Source organism: Mustela lutreola, chromosome 2, assembly GCF_030435805.1.
Source record: "Mustela lutreola isolate mMusLut2 chromosome 2, mMusLut2.pri, whole genome shotgun sequence".
NCBI lineage: Eukaryota > Metazoa > Chordata > Mammalia > Carnivora > Mustelidae > Mustela > Mustela lutreola.
Window position 1 is genome coordinate 183,243,432 of NC_081291.1, and position 24,180 is coordinate 183,267,611.

The following is a 24,180-nucleotide window of genomic DNA, read 5'->3' on the forward strand; positions in this document are numbered from 1 at the left end:
TTCTTTGGATTTATTACCTTTTAAGCTTACTTCCTTTACAGCTCAATTCTGATGAACATAAATCCAAAACCAGGCCTTTCATTGGACCAAGAAAAGTGAGTAGGGAAAGAAGAATTTACCTACTTGAGTAGGTAAACTAAGGAAAACATTTACCTACGATATTCCATTTTATCCTTCCAACTCTACTAGCTTAATACAATTATTTTAATAGACATAGTCTCTAGAATTCAGTAGACTGAATTATATTCCACTAATAAAAACAGCTAAGAGTATTGACATCAGGTCTGTTTTACACTAAGTCTTGATTTCTTCCCACTGTGGTATTTTTTATTAAGCATAACAGGATGTACTTACAGTGACAATAAATATCTGATGATATTCATGTTTATTCATTTATCCATTCAAAATGGTCACTTTTTAAAAAATCTTTAGTGTTTCAAACACCTGGGGCATGCAAATAAAAAATTATTATGGCCAATCCTCAACAAGTATACAGTATAATGTCTAAGGATATTTCAGATATAGAAAACTAAGAAAAAAGCACTTCACTCGGTGAATGTGGGTTTACAGCCCACTGCTTGGATGATAGGAAGAGCAATTTATCACAGCATCCAAACTCTTGTAGGAGTCAGAAAGGACCAAAATGTTTTCATGCTTCAACATTAACTTGCACATCCATGTTCACTATATACTTCACCTCTCTATTTCACCAACATATCCAAGGCTCAGATAAATTCCTAACACAGCAAATAAACAAAAGCCACATTATTTGTTGCTGTTGCTTAAACACATGGACTTTTGGCTTATTTTAGTATTAGTAGAGAACTCCAGCTAATTTGATGCTTGTGTTCCTATTGCCTCAGTTGCCAAAGTTATTAAAAATTTGTTGACTATATTCCTTATGCTGTACTTTTCATCTCCATGAATTATTTATTTTGTAGCTTAAAGTCTGTACTGCTTAGCCCCCTTCCCATATTTCACTCTTCCTAACTGGCAACCACTAATTTGTTCTCTGCATCTATGAGTCTGTTTATGTTTTATGTTTGTTTGTTCATTCATTTGTTTTTTTTAGATTCTGCTTATATATGAAATCCTGTGATATTTTTCATTCTCTGTCTGATTTATTTCAGTTAGCACTATATCCTGTCAGTCCATCCATGTTGTCACAAATAGTAAGATCTTATTCTTTATTATGGCTGAGCAATAATTCATTGTGTATATATACCACATCATCTTTATCCATTCATCTGTTAATGGACATTTGAGCTGTTTCCTTATCTTGGGTATTGTAAATAATAATGCAATAAAAATAGGGATATATATATAGATAGATAGAAATAGATAAGTAGAGATAGATATGGGTCTATCTATCACTATCTATCTATATCTATCTACTTATAGATAGATATAAATATCTCTCTCTATGTGTGTGTGTGTATATATATATATATATATATATATATATATATCTATCTATCTATATATATATATAGTTTTTTTTTTTTGTATTAGTGCTTTCATTTTCCTTGGAAAAATACCCAAATACTAATATCCAAAAACGAATACTAAATACTGAATACCCAAATACTAATCTTTGACAAAGCAGAAATGAATGTCCAAGGAAAAAAGACAGTCTCTTCATCAAAGGGTGTTGGGAAAATTGGCCAACCACATGCAGAAAAATGAAACTGGGCCATTTCCTTACACCACACACAAAAATAGACTCAATGTGGATGAAAGACCTCCATGTGAAACAGGAATCCATCAAAATCCTTGAGGAGAACACAGGGAGCAACCTCTTCGACCTCAGCCGTAGCAACTTCTTCCTAGAAACATCGCCAAAGGCAAGGAAAGCAAGGGCAAAAATGAACTATTGGGACTTCATCAAGACCAAGAGCTTTTGCACAGCAAAGGAAACAGTCAACAAAACCGAGAGAGAACTGACAGAATGGGAGAAGATATTTGCAAATGACATATCAGATAAAGGGCTAGTATTCAAAATCTATAAAGAACTTAGTAAACTCAACACCCCAAAAACAAATAATCCAATCAAGAAATGGGCAGAGGACATGAACAGACATTTCTACAAAGAAGACATCCAGATGGCCAATAGACACATGAAAAAGTGCTTAGCATCCCTCGGCATCAGGGAAATACAGATCAAAACCACAATGAGATAGAACCTCACACTACTCAGAATGGCCAAAATTAGCAATTCAGGAAATGACAGGTATTGGCAAGGACGTGCAGAAAGGGGAACTCTCCTATGCTATTGGTGGGAATGCAAGCTGGTGCAGCCACTCTGGAAAACAGCATGGAGGTTCCTGAAAAAGTTGAAAATAGAGCTATCCTATGACCCAGTAGTTGCGCTACTGGGTATTTACCTTAAAGATACAAATTCAGTGATCCAAAGGGTCACATGCACCTGAATGTTTATAGCATCAATGTCTACAATAGCCAAACTATGGAAAGAACCTAGATGTCCATCAACAGATGAATGAATAAAGAGGAGGTGGTGTATATATATACAAGGTACTGCTATGAAGCCATCAAAGGAAATGAAATCTTGCCATTTGCAATGACATGGATGGAACTACAAGGTACTATGAGATCACTGGGATTACTGGGTTATATGGTTTTTCCATTTTTAATTTTTTGAGAAAACTCTATACTGTTTTCCATAGTGGTTGCACGAATTTACATTCCAACCAACAGAACATGAAACTGTACTTTTCTCCATATTCTCACCAACACTTGGTATTTCCTGTCTCTTTAATACTAGGAATTCTAACTGGTGTAGGATGATATCTTATTGTGGTTTTGATATGCATTTCCCTTATGATTAATAATGTTGAACATCTTTTCATATATCTGTTGGACATATGTTTGTCTTCCTTAGAAAAATATCTATTCAGTCCTCTGCACACTTTTAATCAGATTCTTATTATTTTGGGGGGAGAATGTTGAGTTATATGAGTTCTTTACATAATTTGGATATTAACCTCTTGCTAGATATCTCATTTACAAATGTCTCTTCCTCTCATTAGATTTCCTTTTCATTTTGTTAATATTTCCCTTAACTATGAAAAAACTTTTTATTTGGGAGTAGTCCTAACACTTTATTTTTGCTTTTGTTTCCCCTTCATGAAGAGACATGAAGTAAAACAAACTTATAGTCTTCAATGTTGTTCACATATTGCAGGATGTTAGGAAGACCTGTAGAGATACCTAGACCAATTCTCATTTATTACAGGTAAAAAAAACAAAAAACAAAAAAACCACAGAAGAATAGACAAATTCATAATTATAGTTGGGAACTTCAATATAGACAAAACAGAAGTGACAGAGGAAAAGTGAGCAACAATATTGAATAATGAAAACATCATTAACCAGCAAGATTTAATAGATGTTATAAAAATACTCCACCAAATCATATCATAAAATGCATTGCATTCAAGTGCCAATGGAATATTCACAATAGTAGACCATACATTGGGTTAAAAAGAAATAAAAAGAAAAAGAAAAACTGAACAAACTGAAAGGAATAGAGAGCATATTACATATGTTCTTTCATCACTATAGATTCAAACTAGAAATCAATGAAAGAAAGACAACAGGAAAATCTATAAACATTTGAATATTAAATAACACACTTTTAAGGGATCCATAGTTAAAAGAGTAAGCCTAAAAAGAAATAGAATATTCATAGAACTAAATGAAAATTAAAACAAAAGATATTAGTATTAATGAAATGTGCCTAAAGTAGTGATCAGAGAAAAACATATAGCACTGTATTCTTATTTTAAAAGAGAGGAAAGACTTCAAATCAATAATCCATCAAGAAACTAGGAAAAAAAAAACCAGCAACAACTAAAACCTAAGCAGTGAAAGAAAAGAAATAATAAAGATAAGAGAAAATACTAATGAAAATCAAAACAGGACAACAATAAAGAAAATCCGTGAAACAAAAAAATGGCTCTTTACAAAACAAAAATGAAAAAAGTTATGCTAAATTTCTAGAAAAAATTAATAAAACTGAAAACAGTGAAGATGTAAATCATACATACTAATAATGAAACAAGTGATATTATTCCAGACCCTAAGGACAACAAGCAAATACTAAAAACTACACTCATAAATTTGACAACTGATTAAAACAGATACAGTTCTCAAAGACTAAAAATTATCAAAACTCGACCAAAACAAAATAGATAAACTATTGTCCAAATAAAATAAAATAGATAAATCATTACATAAATTGAATTCATAATTCAAAATCTCCTAAGGATAAAAGAACTTCAGGCCTAGATAATTTCACTGACATATTATATAATCATGTCAAGAAAAAATTTTATACCATCTCTTCTGGAAAATGAAAGAGAAAAGGATAATCTTCAACCTTTTTTTTATGATGCCTGATACCAAAAGACAAGCAAAAAAGAAAAAAGTAAAGAAATAAAAGAAAGAATAAAAGCTACACCTATAAATCTCTCATAAACTTAATGTAAAATTCTTAAGTTGAAGCCAACACTGCATTAAACATTTATTTATTTATTTATTTATTTTTAAAGATTTTATTTATTTATTTGACAGACAGAGATGACAAGTAGGTAGAGAGTCAGGCAGAGAGAGAGAGGAGGAAGCAGGCTCCCTGCTGAGCGGAGATCCCAATGTGGGGCTCGATCCCAGGACCCTGAGATCATGACCTGAGCTGAAGGCAGAGGCTTTAACCCACTGAGCCACCCAGGCGCCCCTGCATTAAACATTTATACACCATGAACACGAGAAATTTGTTTCAGGCATGCAAGGCTCTTTTAATATTCAAAATCAATCAGTATAATCACCTATATCTTTAGGTTAGTGGGAAAAAAAATCAGATCCAAGATGACCTTCAGCAGATGAATGTATAAAGAAGATATGGTCCAAATATACAGTGGAGTATTATGCCTCAATCAGAAAGGATGAATACCCAACTTTTGCATCAACATGGATGGGACTGGAGGATATTATGCTGAGTGAACTGAGTCAAGCAGAGAGAGTCAATTATCATATCATTTCACTTACTTGTGGAACATAAGGAAAAACACAGAGGACATTGGGTGAAAGAGAGGAGAAGTGGGGGAAATGGGAGGTAGAGAAAAACCCTGAGAGATTGTGGACTCAGAAACAAACTGAGGGTTTTGGAAGGGAGGGGGATAGGGGAGCCTACCCATATTGCATGGAGCACTGGGTGTGGTGCATAAACAATGAATCTTGGAACACTGAAAAAATCAAATAAAATTTTTAAAAAATCATATGATCATACCATACCAATTGAGATAGAAAAATCATTTGAAAATTATAACACTTGTTCATGAAAAATCTTAGAAAGCTAAGAGGAATTCCTCTATTTGATAAAAAGAATCTACAAAAAAATTACAGCTAACATCATACTTAATGGTGAAATATTGAATGCTTTTGTCTGAGACTGGGAACAAGGCGGAAATGCTTGCTTACTACTCTTATTCAACATAGTACTAGAAGTTGTAGCCAGAGCAATGAAGAAAGAAAAATAAATTAAAAATTATATGTTTTGTAGAGGAAGATATAAAATCATTACGATTTTTGAATGTCATGATTATTTACATAGAAAAATCCTAAAGAATCTACAAAAAAATTTAAAAATAGACTTAGAAGTAGTAAGTGAGTTCAACAGAGTTAAGGGATAAAAAATCAAAACAGTAAACCTGGTAATTCACAGACCTGTACCCCTGGGGATAAAAATATATGTTTATAAAAAATAAAAAATTAAAAAAAAATCAAAACAGAAAAATAATCATTTTCTAGGAACCAACAATGAATATGTGGCAACTGGAATCAAAACTGCAATATCATTTATAATGTGCCCAAGAAAATGATGTGTTTAGGTATAGGTTAAACAAAAATTACACAGGATCTTAATGATGATAGTTGCAAAACATTGATGAAGGACAGCAAAGAAAACTTAAGATAAATGCATTGCTCTGTGGACATTGGGACTTGGGGGACCAGCATGTGAAACTAAAGGCACTCTGACTTCTGCTATTACTGTGAGGGCTGAACCATCTATTGTGTCTCATCCAGAAACCTCAGGCCTTCCACCACCATTTACAAAAGTATGACGGGGTTGGGCACCTGGATGACTCAGTCGATTAACTCTTGGTTTTGGCTCAGGTCATGATCTCAGGGTCCTGAGATCCAGCCTCCTATTAAGCTGCATACTCAGAGGGGAGTCTGACTGAGATTATCTCTGTCCCTTTCCCCCTCTCCCCACTCATGCTCTTTCTCTCTTCTCTAAAAAAAATAAATATAATCTTTTGGGGAAAAAAAGTGTGACAATATAAATTGTTGGCTTATAAATAGGATAAAATCTCAGACTTCACAACTCTTTTTTTTTTTTTTTAAGATTTTATTTATTTATTTGACAGAGAGAAATCACAAGTAGATGGAGAGGCAGACAGAGAGAGAGGAAGGGAAGCAGGATCCCTGCTGAGCAGAGAGCCCAATGCAGGACTTGATCCCAGCACCCTGAGATCATGACCTGAGCCGAAGGCAGCGGCTTAACCCACTGAGCCACCCAGGCGCCCCAGACTTCACAACTCTTGATAGCTTTCTACCTCCTCTCTCTACCCTAAGATGCCTGTACTTGGAAGTAACCACCACAATGTGAGGACACCAGGGCCACAAAGACAAGGCATGTATAAGTGTTCCAGGCAATAGCCCAGTTATGTCCCCAATGAAAGCCAATATTAATAATGGAATGTGAATGAATGAAAATTCAGATAATTCCATACTGTAGGCTTTGAGTCTTCCCTCTGAGGCTTAGAAAACATGGAGAGAAAAGCTATCTCATTATGCCATGCCTGAATTTCTAACCCACAGAAAACAAGAGATTAGTGACTTTAAGTGACAATGTTTTAAACCATTAAGTGATACTACATAATGATAGTAATTAGAACACTCATTTTTTAAAAAACACAAATAAAAATACATTTAAAAAAATATTTCTTGGGTGCCTGAGTGGCAAGTGGGTTAAGCCTCTGCTTTTGGCTCAGGTCATGATCTCAGGATCCTGGGATTGAGTCCTGCATCCGGCTCTCTGCTTGGTGGGTGGCCTGCTTCACCCTCTCTCTTTGTCTGCCTCTCTGCCCACTTGCTAACTCTCTCTCTCTGTCAAATAAATAAATAACATCTTTGTTGTTGTTGTTTATTCATTGATTAATTGATTGATTAGTTAGTTATTTTTTTTAACATATAATGTATTATTTGTCCCAGGGGTGTAGGCCTGTGAATCATCAGGCTTACACATTTCACAGCACTCACTATATTAAATACCCTCACCAATGTCCATAACCCAAGCACCCTCTCCATAATCCCCCTCCCCTCAGCAACCCTCAGTTTGTTTTGTTGAGATTAAGAGAGTCTCTTATGGTTTGTCTCCCACCCCATCCCATCTTGTTTCATCTTTTTCCTTCCCTACCCCATAACCACCCCCCGCCAGTCTGTATCTCAAATTCCTCATATCAGGAAGAACATGTGATAATTGTCTTTATCTGATTGACTTATTTCACTCAGCATAATACCCTGTAGTTCCATCCATGTCATTGCAAATGGCAAGATTTCATTTCCTTTGATGGCTTCATAGCAGTACCTTGTATATATATACACCACCTCCTCTTTATTCATTCATCTGTTGATGGACATCTAGGTTCTTTCCATAGTTTGGCTATTGTAGACATTGATGCTATAAACATTCAGGTGCATGTGACCCTTTGGATCACTGAATTTGTATCTTTAAGGTAAATACCCAGTAGCGCAACTACTGGGTCATAGGATAGCTCTATTTTCAACTTTTTCAGGAACCTCCATGCTGTTTTCCAGAGTGGCTGCACCAGCTTGCATTCCCACCAATAGCATAGGAGAGTTCCCCTTTCTGCACGTCCTTGCCAATACCTGTCATTTCCTGAATTGCTAATTTTGGCCATTCTGAGTAGTGTGAGGTTCTATCTCATTGTGGTTTTGATCTGTATTTCCCTGATGCCGAGGGATGCTAAGCACTTTTTCATGTGTCTATTGGCCATCTGGATGTCTTCTTTGTAGAAATGTCTGTTCATGTCCTCTGCCCATTTCTTGATTGGATTATTTGTTTTTGGGGTGTTGAGTTTACTAAGTTCTTTATAGATTTTGAATACTAGCCCTTTATCTGATATGTCATTTGCAAATATCTTCTCCCATTCTGTCAGTTCTCTCTCGGTTTTGTTGACTGTTTCCTTTGCTGTGCAAAAGCTCTTGGTCTTGATGAAGTCCCAATAGTTCATTTTTGCCCTTGCTTTCCTTGCCTTTGGCGATGTTTCTAGGAAGAAGTTGCTACGGCTGAGGTCGAAGAGGTTGCTCCCTGTGTTCTCCTCAAGGATTTTGATGGATTCCTGTTTCACATGGAGTCTTTCATCCACATTGAGTCTATTTTTGTGTGTGGTGTAAGGAAATGGCCCAGTTTCATTTTTCTGCATGTGGTTGGCCAATTTTCTCAACACCCTTTGATGAAGAGACTGTCTTTTTTCCTTGGACATTCATTTCTGCTTTGTCAAAGATCAGTTGACCATAGATTTGAGGGTCTATCTGGGCACTCTATTCTGTTCCATTGCTTTATGTGTCTGTTTTTTGTGCCATTACCATACTGTCTTTGATGCTTACAGCTTTGTAATTGAGTTGGAAGTCTGGAATTGTGATGTCTTCAACTTTCGCTTTCTTTTTCAACATTCTTCTGGCTATTCAGTGTCCTTTCTGGTTCTACATAAGTGTTAGGATTATTTGTTTCATTTCTTTGAAAAAAATGGTTCTTTGATTGGGATTGCATTAAATGTATAGATTGCTTTAGGTAGTATAGACATTTTCACAATATTTTTTCTTCAATCTATAAGTATGGAACATTTTTTCCATTTCTTTGTGTCTTCCTCCATTTCTTTCATGAGTACTTTATAGTATTCTGAATATAGATTCTTTTCCTCTTTGGTCAGGTTTATTCCTAGGTATCTTAATTGTTTTGAGTGCAATTGTAAATGGGATTGACTCCTTAATTTCCCTTTCTTTTGTCTTGCTGTTGGTGTATAGAAATGCAACTGATTTATGTGCATTGATTTTATATACTGACACTTTACTGAATTCCTGTATGAGTTCTAGTAGTTTTAGAATGGAGTCTTTTGGGTTTTCCAATAAAGTATCATATCATCTGCAAAGAGTGACAGTTTGACTTCTTCTTTGCCGATTCAGATGTCTTTTATTTCTTTCTGTTGTCTGATTGCTGAGGCTAGGATTTATAGTACTATATTGAATAGCAGTGGAGATAGTGGACATCCCTGCCATGTTCCTGACCTTAGGGTGAAAGTTCTCAGTTTTTAATTGAGAATGATATTTGCTGTGGGTTTTTCAGAGATGGCTTTGATGATATTGAGGTATGCACCCTCTATCCTTATTCTTTGAAGAGTTTTGATCAAGAAAGGATGCTGTACTTTGTCAAATGCTTTTTCAGCATCTAATGAGAGTATTGTATGGTTCTTGTTCTTTCCTTTATTAATGTATTGTATCACATAGATTGATTTGTGGATGTTGCACCAACCTTGAAGCCCAGGAATAAATCCCACTTGGTCATGGTGAATAATCCTTTTAATGTACTGTTGGATCCTGTTGGCTAGTATTTTGGTGAGATTTTTCACAACTGTGTTCATCAAGGATATTGGTCTGTAATTCTCCTTTTTGATGGGGTTTTTGTCTGGTTTGGGAATCAAGGTAATTCTGGCCTCATAAAATGAGTTTGAAAGTTTTCCTTCCATTTCTATTTTTTTGAACAGTTTCAGAAGAATATGTATTAATTCTTCTTTAAATTCTTGGTAGAATTCCCCTGGGAAGCCGTCTGGCCCTGGGCTCTTGTTTGTTAGGAGAGTTTTGATGACTGCTTCAATCTCCTTACTGGTTATGGATCTGTTCAGGTTTTCTATTTCTTCCTGATTCTGTTTTGGTGTTTATACATCTTGAGGAATGCATCTATTTCTTCCAAATTTTCAAATTTGTGGCTATAGTTGCTCATAATATGTTCTGATAATTGTTTGTATTTCTTCAGTGTTGGTTGTGATCCCTTCTCTTTCATTCATGATTTTATTTATTTGGGTTCTTTCTCTTTTATTTTTGATAAGTCTGGTCTGGGGTTTATCAATCTTATTAATTCTTCAAAGAACCAGCTCCTAGTTTTGTTGATCTGTTCTTCTGTTCTTTTGGCTTCTATTTCATTGATTTCTGCTCTGACCTTTATTGTTTCTCTTTTCCTGCTGGGTTTAGGCTTACTTTGCTGCTCTTTCTCCACCTCTTTTAGGTGTAGGGTTATGGTGTGTACTTGAGACTTTTCTTATTTCTTGAGAAAGGCTTGTATTGCTATATTCTTTCCTCTCAGGACTGCCCTTGCTGTGTCCCACAGATTTTGAACAGTTGTGTTTTCATTTTCATTTCTTTCCATGACTTTTTTCAGTACTTCCTTAATTTCCTTGTTGACCTGTTCATTCTTTAGTAGTAGGATGCTCTTTAGCCTTCATGTATTTAAGTTCTTTCCAACTTTCTTCTTATGATTGAGTTCTAGTTTCAGAGCATTGTGGTCTGAAAATATGCAGAGAATGATTCCAGTCTTTTGGACCAGTTGAGGCCCGATTTGTGACCCAGGATGTGATCTATTCTGGAGAATGTTCTATGTACACTAGAGAAGAATGTGTATTCTTTTGCTTTGAGATGGAATGTTCTGAATATATCTGTGATGTCCATTTTGTCCAGTGTGTCATTTAAGGCCTTTATTTCCTTGTTGATCTTTTGCTTGGATGATTTGTCCATTTTAGTGAGAAGGGTGTTAAATTCCCCTACTATTATGGTATTATTGGCAATGTGTTTCTTTGATTTTGTTATTAATTGGTTTATATAATTGGTTGATCACATGTTAGGGGCATAGATATTTAAAATGGTTATATTTTCTTCTTCAATAGACCTTTTAAGATTGATATAATGTACTTCCTCATCTATTATTATAGTCTTTGGCTTGAAATTTAATTTATCTGATACAAGGATTGCCACCCCAGCCTTCTTTTGATGTCCATTAGCATGATAAATTGTTTTCCACCTCCTCACTTTAAATCTGGAGGTGTCTTTGGGTCTAAAATGAGTTTATTGCAGACAACATATTGATGGGTCTTGTTTTTTTAATCCATTCTGATAACCTGTGTCTTTTGACTGGAAGAATTTAGCACATTTACATTCAGGGTAACTATTGAAAGATATGAATTTAGTGTCATTGTATTGTCTGTAAGGTGACTGTTACTATATATTGTCTCTGTTCCTTTCTGTTCTATTACTTTTAAGCTCTCTCTTTGCTTAGAAGATGTCTTTCAATATTTTCTATAGGGCTGATTTGGTGTTTGCAAATTCTTTTAGTTTTTGTTTGTCCTGGAAGTTTGTTATCCCTACTTTTATTTTCAGTGACAGTCTAGCTGGATATAGTATTATTGGATGCATGTTTTTTTCGTTTCATGCTCTGAATATATCATGCCAGTCCTTTCTGGCCTGCCAGCTCTCTGTGGATAGGTCTGCTGCCAATCTAATATTTCTACCATTGTATTTTACAGACTTCTTGTCCTAAGCTTCTTTCAGGGTTTTCTCTTTGTCACTGAGACTTGTAAGTTTTACTATTAGATGACAGGGTGTGGACTTATTTTTTATTGATTTGGGGGGAAGTTTTCTGTGCCTCCTCAATTTTGATGCTTGCTCTCTTGTGATATTAGGGAAATGCTTTACTATAATTTGCTCCAATATACCTCCTGCCACTCTTTCTCTTTCTTTTTCTTCTGGAATCCCAATAATTCTAATATTGTTTCATCTTAGGCATCACTTATCTCTGGAATTCTTCCTTTGTGCTCCAGTAGTGGTTTGTCTCTCTTTTGCTTAGCTTTTTTATTCTCCATCATTTCATCATTTGGTCTTCTGTATCACTACTTCTCTCTTCTGCCTCATTTATCATAGCAGTAAGACCCTCCATTTTTGATTGTACCTTATTAATAGCTTTTTTTATTTCAACTTGGTTAGACTTTAGTTATTTTATTTCTTCAGATAGGGATTTTTATTTCTCCAGAGAAGGTTTCTCTAATATCTTCCATGCCTTTTTTGAGCCCAGCTAGCACCTTGAGAATTGTTGTTCTGAACTCCAATTCTGACATATTATCAATGTCCATATTGATTAGGTCCCTAGCCATTGGTACTACCTCTCGTTCATTTTTTTGTAGTGAGTTTTTCCACCATGTCATTTTATCCAGGTAAGGATATATGAACAACAGAACAAAATTCTAAAAGGGTAGAAAAGACCTCAGAAAAATGCATGCTAGCCAAATCAGAAGAGATCCAAAACCAGGGGAAGAATAAAAAAGAAAGAAAGAAAAGAAAAGAAAGAAAAGAAAGAAATAAAATAAAATAAAAATAAAAAATTATATATATATATATATTAGATTGGTGCATAACGCTGAGCCACCCACTTGATTTTGGGTGTGTTTTGCTCTCTTAGAGGAAACTATCTCCCAAAATTTTTAAGAAAGAAAAAGTTATATATGTACAAAAATAAAGGTAAACATGATGAATGGATGGAATATAACTGTAAAACTGAAAATTAAAAAAAAAGATTACAAAAAAGGAATTGATAAGATAAGTTGGTTTGAAAAAGAAAAATAAAAAGGGAGAGAATGTGCTCAGGCTGGAGACTAAAACAAAGCCATGTGCTCGATTTAGAGTATATTTTGATCTATTAGAAGAATTTGTATCTCAAAATTTTAAGGAAAAAAGAAAAACCTCTATGTATACAAAAAATAAGGTTAAATACAATGAAGGGATAATATATGACTATAACAATAAACGTTTAAAAAGATTTTTTTAGAAAGGTATTGTTAAGATAGACTAGTTAAAAAACATTAAAAGAGGAAGGAGAAAAAGTTAAAAAAATAGAATAAAAAAAGAATTAAATTAAAAAAATTAACTTTGCAATACTAAAGGCTCATAGGGAAAATGCCATGAATTCTATGCATTGATTTCCCCTAGCTCTGGTTCCTCTGTTCTCCTTGATTGGTCCGAGTGTGGTCTTGGCTGAATGTTCTTGCTGATCCTCTTGGGGAAGGACCTGTTGCAGAGAGTATCAAGTATCTTTGCCTGAGGTGGAATTGCACCACCCTTGCCAGGGGCCAGGCTAAGTAATCTGCTTGGGTTCCTGTTGGGAGTTTTTGTTCCCTGAACACTTTTCATAGAGCTCTGGAGGACAGGAATAAAAATGATTGCCTCCCAATCTCTTGCCTAGAAGAACCAAGAGCTCTGGGCCCCACTCCTCGGCCTGCCCCCATCTCCCTGGTCTCCAGCCATCCTCTGTGCTCATCCAGCCTGTGACTGAGCTTTTCTATCTTTGTGGCACAGCCGCATTTGGAGTCTCCAAACCCAGCAGATTCTTGCCACTCACTCCTGCACTACTCCTCCTTTCAGAAAGTAGTCGATTTTCTGTCCCTAGAATTGGTGCTCTTCTTCTCTTATATCTCCTGTTGAATTTGTAGTTGTTCAGAATGGTTTGATAACTATTTAGCTGAACTCCTGGGACCTGGTATCATTTCAGTCTGCTACTCCTTTGACATCTTGCCTCTCCCTTAATAAATAAAATCCTTAAAAAACTATTTCTTGATCTCTTTCATGTGCATAATATTTTAGAAAGAAATCATTTCCTATAAAAATTTAGTTTTATTCTTGGCCTTGTCATTCACTAATTCTATAAATTTTAGTGAGTCATTTATCATATATGTATTTCTTTCCTTCACAGCAGGACAAGATATTAAGAGTTTCTCTTGTTACCTGTGGTGATATTGAATTAGAATTATTTATCTCTTAACAAATAATTATGTCTATTCTGAAATGAACTAGGCCATGAACCAGGTTTTATGTTAGATTAGACTTGCCCTTACCATATTCTTTCTGTCTCTCTCTCTAAGTGTTTAAGAGAAGCATGACCTAAATGGAATTCAACATTATGTTATTCACTGGATCCACTGTGGAATTCAACATTATGTTATTCACTGGATCCACAGAATGCAGTTTGAAAGGCAATATTTAATTATTTGTTTTCTAACAATACACTTAAACTTCATTCAACAAATACTTATTATATGTCTACTTACATACTGTGTGCTAGGCTCTGTGTTAGGCATTTGATAAGTGATCCATCCCCATTAGGCTAAAATTTATAGATGTGTCATTCTAGAAATTTCCATGCTGAGGGGTGCCTATGTGGGTCAGTCATTTAAGCATCTGAATCTTGCTTTTAGCTCAGGTCATGATCACTTGGTCATGAGATCAAGTCCCATTTCAGGCTCTGCATTCAGCATGGAATCTGTTTCAAATTCTTTTTCCCTCTCCTTCTGCTTCTCCCTCAACCCTATTTGTGCTCTCTCTCAAATAAATAAATAAATAAATACACAAATAAATAAATAAATACATAATGTCTTAAAAAAAACACAAAGCACAAAACTTCCATGCTGAAATGATGCCTTACATTAAACTGTAGTCAATTAAACCAAGAAAAATTCCTGTTTGTAAAATATCTTTGAAAATTTAAACATTGAAAATCTCATCTATTTGATTCTGAAAGCACCTACTAAGCATTCATATATTGAAAAGATTTTATTACCTTAAGATATTGTAACATGGGGACACCTGGGTGGCTCAGTTGGTTAAGCAGCTGCCTTCGGCTCAGGTCATGATCCCAGCGTCCTGGGATTGAGTCCCACATCGGGGTCCTTGCTCCGCAGGGAGCCTGCTTCTCCCTCTGCCTCTGCCTTCCACTCTGTCTGCCTGTGCTCGCCCTCACTCTCTTTCTCTCTGACAAATAAATAAATAAAATCTTTAAAAAAAAAAAAGATATTGTAAAATGATTTCAATATTCCATGGAGTATGAAATACATATATGAAATCATATAACTATATGTATATATATATATATACACAAAATATATAGATATTTATATCTATATATATTATTTATATCTGTATATATATAATATATTTATATTTATATCTATATATATCTAAATGTATAGATGTGTGTGTGTGTGTGTGTGTGTATATACATATATATATATATACTGTCAGAAACACAAAACAAATTGATTATTAGGGGGATCTCCAGCCTAAAATAAATAATAATATTGGCAAATTGAGCATTGCCTAAAGGATAAACATTGCCTGAAGAAGAGTATCCAAATTAATTTTGACTAGAGTCTTTTTCCATTTTTGTGCTGCTGAGTTGCTGATATGAAATATATATTTATTATATGAAGCGTACCTATGGCAGTTAAATTCAGATAGTGTTATCTATAACAATTTGTATTGGCTTCTTCCCAAGGCTTTTGATTTGCCATGTATTAGAATAAATGAGAACCATATGAAAGTCAATAAGTTCTTGATAGTACATGACATTCTGTGTTCTCTCATCCTTGATTTTAGCAAACATTCCAAGGTTTTGGCTTCTATCATTGAGGGTGATAGGCTTCAAAAATGTAAGGGCTTTTTTCTTGGCTTCAGATAAGAATCCCAAACTTAACACTCTTCCATAAATCATTGGTGTGGAAATCTGTCAGAAAATAGCACAACAGTACTACTTTTTCCTTGTGGTATTTGGTGTTTCCAAATTAGATTATTTGTTGAATGTTCAAGGGAGTATGTTTGCTTGAAGGGTTCACCATATGTCAGACAAATCTCATGCTCTTGAAATGGAGTTCACAGAAATGAAATCAAGGGTTACTGTCTGTTCCTTCCTCTGGCATGGTAGTAAGATTCTGCAAAAATGTGTCTCTACTAGCAGAGTTATGGAGTAACCTCATGTATGTTGGAAAGTGGCAAAATGGAGACTACCCAAGACCTTAAGTCAGAGAGCATTTTAAACTTGTTCTTCAGATTTTGTTCTCATTAGTAATATAATTCTGACAGGTAATAGAGTGTGGTCATTCAGAGCATGAGTCTTGGAGTGGGTTTTGACTTCAATTCTTCCACTTGCTAGTTACATGATATGATGTGATTATTAACTACTTTAAGCCTCAAACTATAAAGTGGATAATAACATACTCATTTCATAGGTCTTTTGGGAAAGTTGAAATAGTATATATTAAGTGTTTGGCACATAGTACATACTCAGTTGATATTTGTTATTATTATTTGGAACAGATCAATATAATACATACAGGTATATATACATATGTGTAATAGAAATTATCCAGGAGTTTTCAGATTGTTATTTGTTGTTGCTATTACTATTGTCTCTTCTACTATTTCTAACTTAACTGGAAAATTACCTTTCTTCAAATCAGGAAGATGATAACTCACCTAGCAGGAAAATATGACTTAATTATGACTATTCTCTATCAGCTTGTAACTGGGTTTTCTCAAAGAATTTCAGGGTGAGGACTTCTGTAAACCTCCAAAATCTTTATTTTATGGTGTATTTAATTCTACCACTTATTTTCCCCAATTGTGTCTAGATCCCCTGGGTCCACAGAATATGCATCCCAGATGCCCTGTAAGAAGGGTGGCTTTTAGTAGGCATGTTGACGTTATTTGTACATAGTAAGAGAGTAGAAAGAATCAGAAAAGCTTTGGCATTTACCTTGTTAAATTTTTATAGCTAAGCTCTGGTTCAAGGGTCTACTTAAACAACTTAACTGCACTAAGAAAAATGAGAGCATTGAGACCTGTGAAAGGAGTTCACAAAATTCTATGAAAATGAACCGGTTTTAGCAGAAATCAGTACATTCAATGATCCAAGATACACAACTAGAATATTAACTAGTTTTATTGACCTGAAGGAAATTTATACTTCTTTTTCTATAAGACCAAAAATAAACAGGGACATGGTCTTTTATTATATTACCAAAAATTGTTTTAATACATTAAGTCAACTCAGATAATTCTGAATGCTTATTACATATCAGACATGTGCAATGGATCAGGGGGCACAGTAGTTTATAAGGCACAGTTCCCGGTAAAGTGCTCTCAGCCACAAGTAGGGTTGGTACCTGAAAAAAAGGCAATTTCAGTATAAGTTGATGTGTTATGCAGGATGAATCACAGGATTCCTTTGCTACACACAAAAAAGGAAACCCAGCACATGCTGGGGAGATAAGGAGAGGAGTAAATTAAAAGTTGGCTAGTGATTCTAAACAAAGGAACAAAAGTTCAAAATCTCTGATGCATAAAAAAGAAAAAAAATGGAAATATTCAGAGCACTACGAGGGGTTCAGTGCAGATGTGTATGGTGTGAAAAGGCAGTGGACAGACATGAGAATATGGAGAGAAGCAGGTTTTTTTTCAAGGCAGATCTTATGTATCACTATTAGGTAGTATTCTCCATTTCAGAAATAAGTTGGCAGCTGTGAACTAAGAACAGCCCTTGGATATGTCTTCATTATTAGATGGGTTACCATATTTAAAGTATATAGAAGTTTCTCACAAAAACTCAGATTATGAATTATTTTAGAGGATCCCAGATGGTTCAGTTAGTTAAGTGTCTCCTTCTTCATTTCAGCTCAGGTCATGATCTTATTGTCCTGGTATCTGGCACCTCTGGCTCCTAGCTTAGTGGGGAGTCTGCTTGAAATTCTCTCCTTCTCCCTCTATCCCTCCCCACCACTCTCTCTCGCTTTCTAAAATAAATAAATAAATCTTAAAAAAATTAAATCTTTCTTTTTTTTAAAGGAATTCTTTTAAGAGATTAGGAATTCACATTGGATCCATGCCTCCTTGTCCCTGAGAAATTGCTTTTGGAGGAACAAAGGGTGCTTTCAGGAGGCACCAACCTCTCCACTTGCTTCACTTATTTATATCAACTGCCAGTGCCCTTAGCATTTGTATGCATAAGAGGAATACATAATTAAATTTGCTCTAATGTATTGGTCTGACTGATATTAGAGTCATCAGTACCAGAGAGGGGGTGCACTATTTAGGAAATATCTTTGGTAATCAAAAAAGTAAGGAGGTACCCACAGAGATTGTGGTGGGAGGTAGAGAAAAGAAAGAAGTTAGCATTCCTTAGCTGGCATAGTGGCTTTAGTGAACCAAAATAAGAAAAGGGAAGAGTGAAGGGTGACTTTTTTTTTTTTTTTTTTTTTTAATTTTCAGGTTAATCCACTTGAAAGTGTCATTGTCTCAGTTTGGGATCTTCAAGAAACAGACACTGAGAGAGACTTAGACCTGCATGCCAGTGAAGGATCCAGGCAGGGAGCAAGAGAAGACATAGGGAGCGTTCAGATTGAAGTTCTTGTTTGAGGCTTATGGAAGGACAGAGCAGAGGAGGGGTTGGTAGGGAGCTCAGGCTTCAGTGCAGCTCTGAGAGCCCTGGGGGAGGTGGGTGGGGGAGGTGAGCCTGAGATATAACACTGATGAAAGGAGGCTGTCACCGGAGTAGAAATGGTCTTACTCTAGGACTCTCACCATGCTGCTGTGCCTGGGCCTGATGCTGTGCTGGGATTTCTGAGAGTACGACAGCTCAAAGTTCTCAGCTAATCGCTCTCCTTCTAGTAAGTTCTCTGTTGTAAGAAGGTCTGAACAGTTCTGGTCCAGAGCAGACCCAGGAGCCGCTAATTGAAGTTATCAGGTGTAAGTAAAGAGAGAAAAATGTTTAAAATGGTTGCCTATAGAGAATATGGAATGGGTGAAGTTAGCAAGAGGCTGATGTTCCCTTAATAGTACTTTAGAGAACTAGCTGCTTCTTAGTATTATACATGTCCATAAGGAGGACTTGGGGCAGAAACTGCTCTATAGATTCCTATACTCTGTAGTATAGATTTCTCTTTACTTTTCTATTTAGGCAACCTACTTCTTCCCCATTCTCTTGCAGTTAAATAAAATATGAGTTCTAGCCAATGGAAAGAGAGAAACAATGGGTGCCACTCACAGGCAAGACTCATAAAATCCACCACAGACAAGTCTCCCTTCCATTTTACTGGCTGGGAGCAAAAGATTCCAAGGACTTAGACTCCACAAGTTGAAGAGTGTGGGATCTGAATCACTGCTATTAAGGCTGCCTGACAAAAAGCTACTCTGGATAATTCTGTATTTAACATTTTGCTGTTTTTCTATTTTAAGCTGATGAGATTTGGAGATTTAACTATTAACTAGCAGCTAGCATTAACTTCAGAAAGGTAGTTCAAGATAAAGTTATATATGTTTGTATAGCATAAATGAAGATACATAGATCTTTGCATCAACTCAGAGACACTATCACCTTTGAATGATTTTTTCTAAAGCTTCAGACTCACATCTTCAACATCTATTAATTTGTTAATGTTTGGCAACACCATAAATTTTGCACTCATAATTTTAAGCTAACATTTCCTTATTCCCTACTTCTAATGGTGCCTTCATTTCCACAGAGAGTCATGACCTACATTTTATGGTTCACTTTGATTCTTACCTTTTAAATAATTGTTTCATCAAATTGATAACTTCTGCTAAATCTCTGTGTCTTTGTATGCATTTCATGATTCATATTCTTTTCACACCATTCCAGAGTAAATGCACAGCGTCGTGCCTATAGCACCGAAGTAGAATTCTAACATTGAATAATCTGCGATAGCCTCGCCACAAACCATTTTTGCAAATTGCCACTGACACTCTCCCCAGAGCACATTTTTGGATTATAGCAGCAATTATTTTATAAAACTAACACAAAATAAGAAGGTTCCAACTTGAAAAATATCTATTTGTCTACTTAGTAGAATTACTTTGGGAAGGTGACTGGGACATTCCTAACCTTGATTCCCTTACATATTAAAAGTGAGTAATCTATTTTCACAGGACTGTTGAAAAGATTGAATGAGTTGCTTTGCAAACAAATGGTAATAACAAAACACCTATTTCATAATAGTGTTAGATACATGTTTATTGAATGAATAAATATATTCTTCTTTACCTCTTTCACTTTATTTAGCTAATTTGCTGCTTACCAGTTATTCCCTACTCTAGTCAATGTTATCAAGCGCTATTTCTCCCTTAATATAATCTTAAATCTGACCTGTTTGGTGATCTCTCCCTATCGACTTTGTCTCTATGGAATTCTTGATCACTCATCTTGGCTTATATTATTAGTTAGCTTTTTTTGGTTTTCATGTATAATCATATTCTTTAAATAGATTGCAAATGACAATGGACCTACTTTATAAACAGTATCAGGTGTTTCTTAAGTAGTATCTGCAGTTGTGGTTGTTTGTTTTTCATTTCAGTTTTATTGACCTGTCCAAAACTATTTCGTTCTTTTTTCATAAATGACATGCTGATTTTCTTTTGGACAGAAACCACTCTGATACCTCTAATCCTGTAGATCATCAATTCCATTCACTTGGCCCCACCCACTGTCTCCAAGGGTAAGCACATGACTAAGTACTTGCCAATCTCAGTATTTCACTCTCCTTCCCAAAATGATTCACATAAGATCTGTGAGCTCAAAATTCTTGTTCTCCTTAACCTAATTTGTTTTTCCGTTACTTATAAGCAAAATATTTGCCAAATAAAGTTGTGTTTTTTAATGATAAAGGTAATACTTACTGCTTATTTTTTCTAGCTTATTGATAATGAGATTTAGACAACAAAATTGATTATATAAATGAACATTCCTCACTACTGGAGAAAAAAGAAACAGAAGCACATTCTTTGTGGCTTATATAAATTTCATTATTTTGCTGTTTAAATAAGCACATATCTTATAATGTTTAAAAAAGCTTCAAAGACCACTTCTGTATTCCAATCTGTAAAAAATATTTTCATTATGTTTATTATAAAAATATAAATGTTTCCACTACAAATCATTTTACATTAGTAAGAGGCCATCTACATTGTATGATATAAACTAAATGTGTAATTTTTGAAAATACAAGTTTAAAGTAAATACATATTGCCAATCATATCACATTTATACATGGCTTAATTGATACTTAGCACAGCATAAACTGCGTGAGTTACCAGAAATAAATAATATATGTAAATCAAATTTAAGATACAAAACAGATAATATGGTACATAAAATTGTGAAGTGTGTTTTCATGTTTATTGAAAGTCAATGCATGTCCTATACAAAGAGATGGCCATCAGCATTCTAGTACCTCTACTCCACAGTTAAGAATCGTACACTGTTATGTTTACATATGTACAGAGTAAAAAGCATGTAAAGTAAATTTATAAGAGGTCAGATAGAAAAATAGTGGAAAAAATGAAGAGCAATATACTGTGTATACAATCTCTACTTTCAAATGGAAACCACAGCCAAAAGAAGTGAAATAGATCTAGCAAATCTCAACTTCTATTAATTCATGAAATGCACAGATTTTGAGTATTCTCAGAATAGTAACTAAGAAAGTAAATGCTAGTATGGGAAAAAATGAGATTGAAGCCAGATTTAAGTCTTGATGAACATTCCAAAACACAAACAAAATATCTGATTTAAAAAAAAAAAAAAAAAAAAAAAAAAAAAACAGAAAGAAAAAATACCTTTTAGCTGCTTCTAGCAGGCTTAAGTGAAATTTGTAATTAATTTCATAACCGCATATATGTTTTTTAAAAAGTTCATGCTCTTATATATCCAATACAGAATTCTAGTAGGATGATTTTACTATAAGGAATATTGCAGAAATCTAAGAAATAATCTCATACATGAAGGAACACAACCTAAGCTTTATTACACTAAATTTACAACAGATTAGCACTTGTGAATTTTGATCTGTGACTGTAAGGTGTATAGTGTTCCATTGTGCATAAGAACATAAGGGTTGCAGCTTTGATTTATTCATCCAACTCTTGTGACGTATGCATTTCTCATGTCTATTCCCATAACATGATCCGATCAGCATTAGAAAGAATATAGATAGAACTAAAATGTTGCTTCACAATATATTAGTCGCTAGATCTCCACCAGGTATACCTTTTCAAATATTACTGAGTACACTCATATTTGGCTCTTATGGAATAGTAAATCTAAGTTCCTGCAATGAGAGATCTCTCCATTGTCTACAGATTTTTTTAGTCATTTGCTAGATAACCAGCTCGTGTGAAAATCAGATGCTCAATAAATGCAGAGAAGTTCAAGGCTTCTAAGTTATACACCAAAATTACAACAGGTGCATTTCAGTGGAAGACTCTTAAAGATAATATTACCTGCTATTGATGATCACAATGTTTAATTAAATTAACTAAACCCCAGTGACACAGATGAGTAGTTTAGTTTTCATTATTCCCTATAAACAGTTCAACAAGTTTAAGCAAAGATATTAAGTGACATTTCAAAGCCAGTCAGCAAGTGATTTTTTTTAACTCATGCACTGGCCTCTAGGCTTTGTTGCCAATTAATGCAGCAATCTAAATAGGATTCCAATTTTTTCCAGTGTAGCTATTCTCTACTCAGGAGCTCAAATGTAGCTCCTTTACTAATGGAGGGAGTTAATGGTCTCCTAAGCACCAGAGCAGGGCAGGTATGTCATTGAGAATCCATTACATACAAGCCAGTATATTACACTAAATTAGGAGCATACAGTTTGTAATAAATGGAGAGACAAAAATGGATAGGATAATTCAAACTGAGATTTAAGTAATGTATGAACAGAGAAGGGGTTTGGTTTCTTTCTTTTTGTATACAGATATAGGTACATAGAAGTGGATGGTTCAGAAAATCTGGAAAGAAACCCATCATTCCCCATGTCTAGTTTACCATGTTTCTTACTGCTGACAATTTTAAAGAACATTTGGCACTTGGCTGTAACAAATCCAAATTAAATCATCATGCTATAAATAGAAAATAATAAAAACAATTCAAAAGAAAATAAATATGTACTTTTCTTCAAAATTAAGACACATTTTTACATGGTAATACTTAAGAAGCTAACAATTAAAAATGTATAGTACTTAAAACAACTACAAACTTCATTTCTAAATGCTTTTAACAGATAAAAGAGAAAAATACAATGAAAAAGGTAGTATATATGGCCAGATAGTTTGAGGTATAAACTCCTCTATTTTGCTTGCTTTTAAAGAAACAAAATACCTGTTACAGATTTCTTCTGTGTATAAAAATATCACAAGTCTTTTCTTTTGTGGCTATTAGTAAACAGAGCCACCATGTTCATCTTGTTATTACACTTGTTCGGCTTTTATGATAATCAGTTTATGATCAATGGCTCTATGCTAGTTCTTCATCATTCCACGCTGAAGAATTTTAATTTAACCCATCAACTAATATAAAAAAGCAATTACAAAACAAAATACACCCCCCTCCCATCCACTAAATGATAGGGGAAAATAAAGAGTCTTTCAATTCCATGTTAAGGCATTTGTATTCATATCTGAGTGTCTTATTGGGCTTGGAATTGCCACCAGCATCTCCAGCATTATCGTCTGTCTGCAGAATGATACTAGATCTTCCACAGCCACCACTTTCTTCCAGAAATTACACTTTACACTGGAACTGGACTGTTTTTTGATTGTGTTTCTAGAGCTTTAATGCTACTGATGATTTTCTTCTGTGGACCAACCACAGTGACACCAACCTTTTTCATGTCACTGTAAAGAAAAAAGAAAATGTGTGGTGAGAATCTTGGTTTCCTGGATGGTATATTAGCAGAAGATTTTCAATCAGCAAATCTTGCACAATCATATATCCCAGTGCTTTGAACCTAATTTTCTGATTTTTGCATTATCCACGTACTCTATCCTGATGATTCCACCTCCATCATTATGAAGAATAGATGGTTTAATGGATTGACTTGTGTCCCCTCAAAATTTCTGTCCACCTGGAACCTCACCATGTGACGTTACTTGGAAATGGTGTCTTTGCAGATATAATCAAGACAAGGATGGAGATGAGATCGTACTAGATTAAGGTGGGCTCTGAATCCAAAGAGACTATATTTAGACACAAAGTGACACAGACAAGAAGGCCATGTAAAGATGGAGGCAGAGATTGTGGAGTTATGTTGCTGCAAGCCAAGGAATGTTAGAATATACCGGAAGCCAGAAGAGGCAAGGAAAGATTCCCCGACTCCAGACATTTTGGATCATATATGGGCCTGCCAATGCCTC

At 34.9% G+C, this 24,180-nt stretch overlaps 1 protein-coding gene across 2 annotated transcripts in view; it reads right to left on the minus strand.

Annotated features, from left to right (window-relative positions):
* Positions 1-20,862: 20,862 nt before the first annotated feature.
* EPHA3 (EPH receptor A3) overlaps positions 20,863-24,180 on the minus strand; it is a 365,925-nt gene continuing 362,607 nt past the window's right edge. For both annotated transcript variants that reach the window (XM_059164417.1, XM_059164416.1), the window contains exon 17: positions 20,863-23,661. In XM_059164417.1, the coding sequence (XP_059020400.1) occupies positions 23,556-23,661 (106 nt within the window). In that variant the 3' untranslated portion in view covers positions 20,863-23,555. The remainder of the gene's footprint in view (positions 23,662-24,180) is intronic.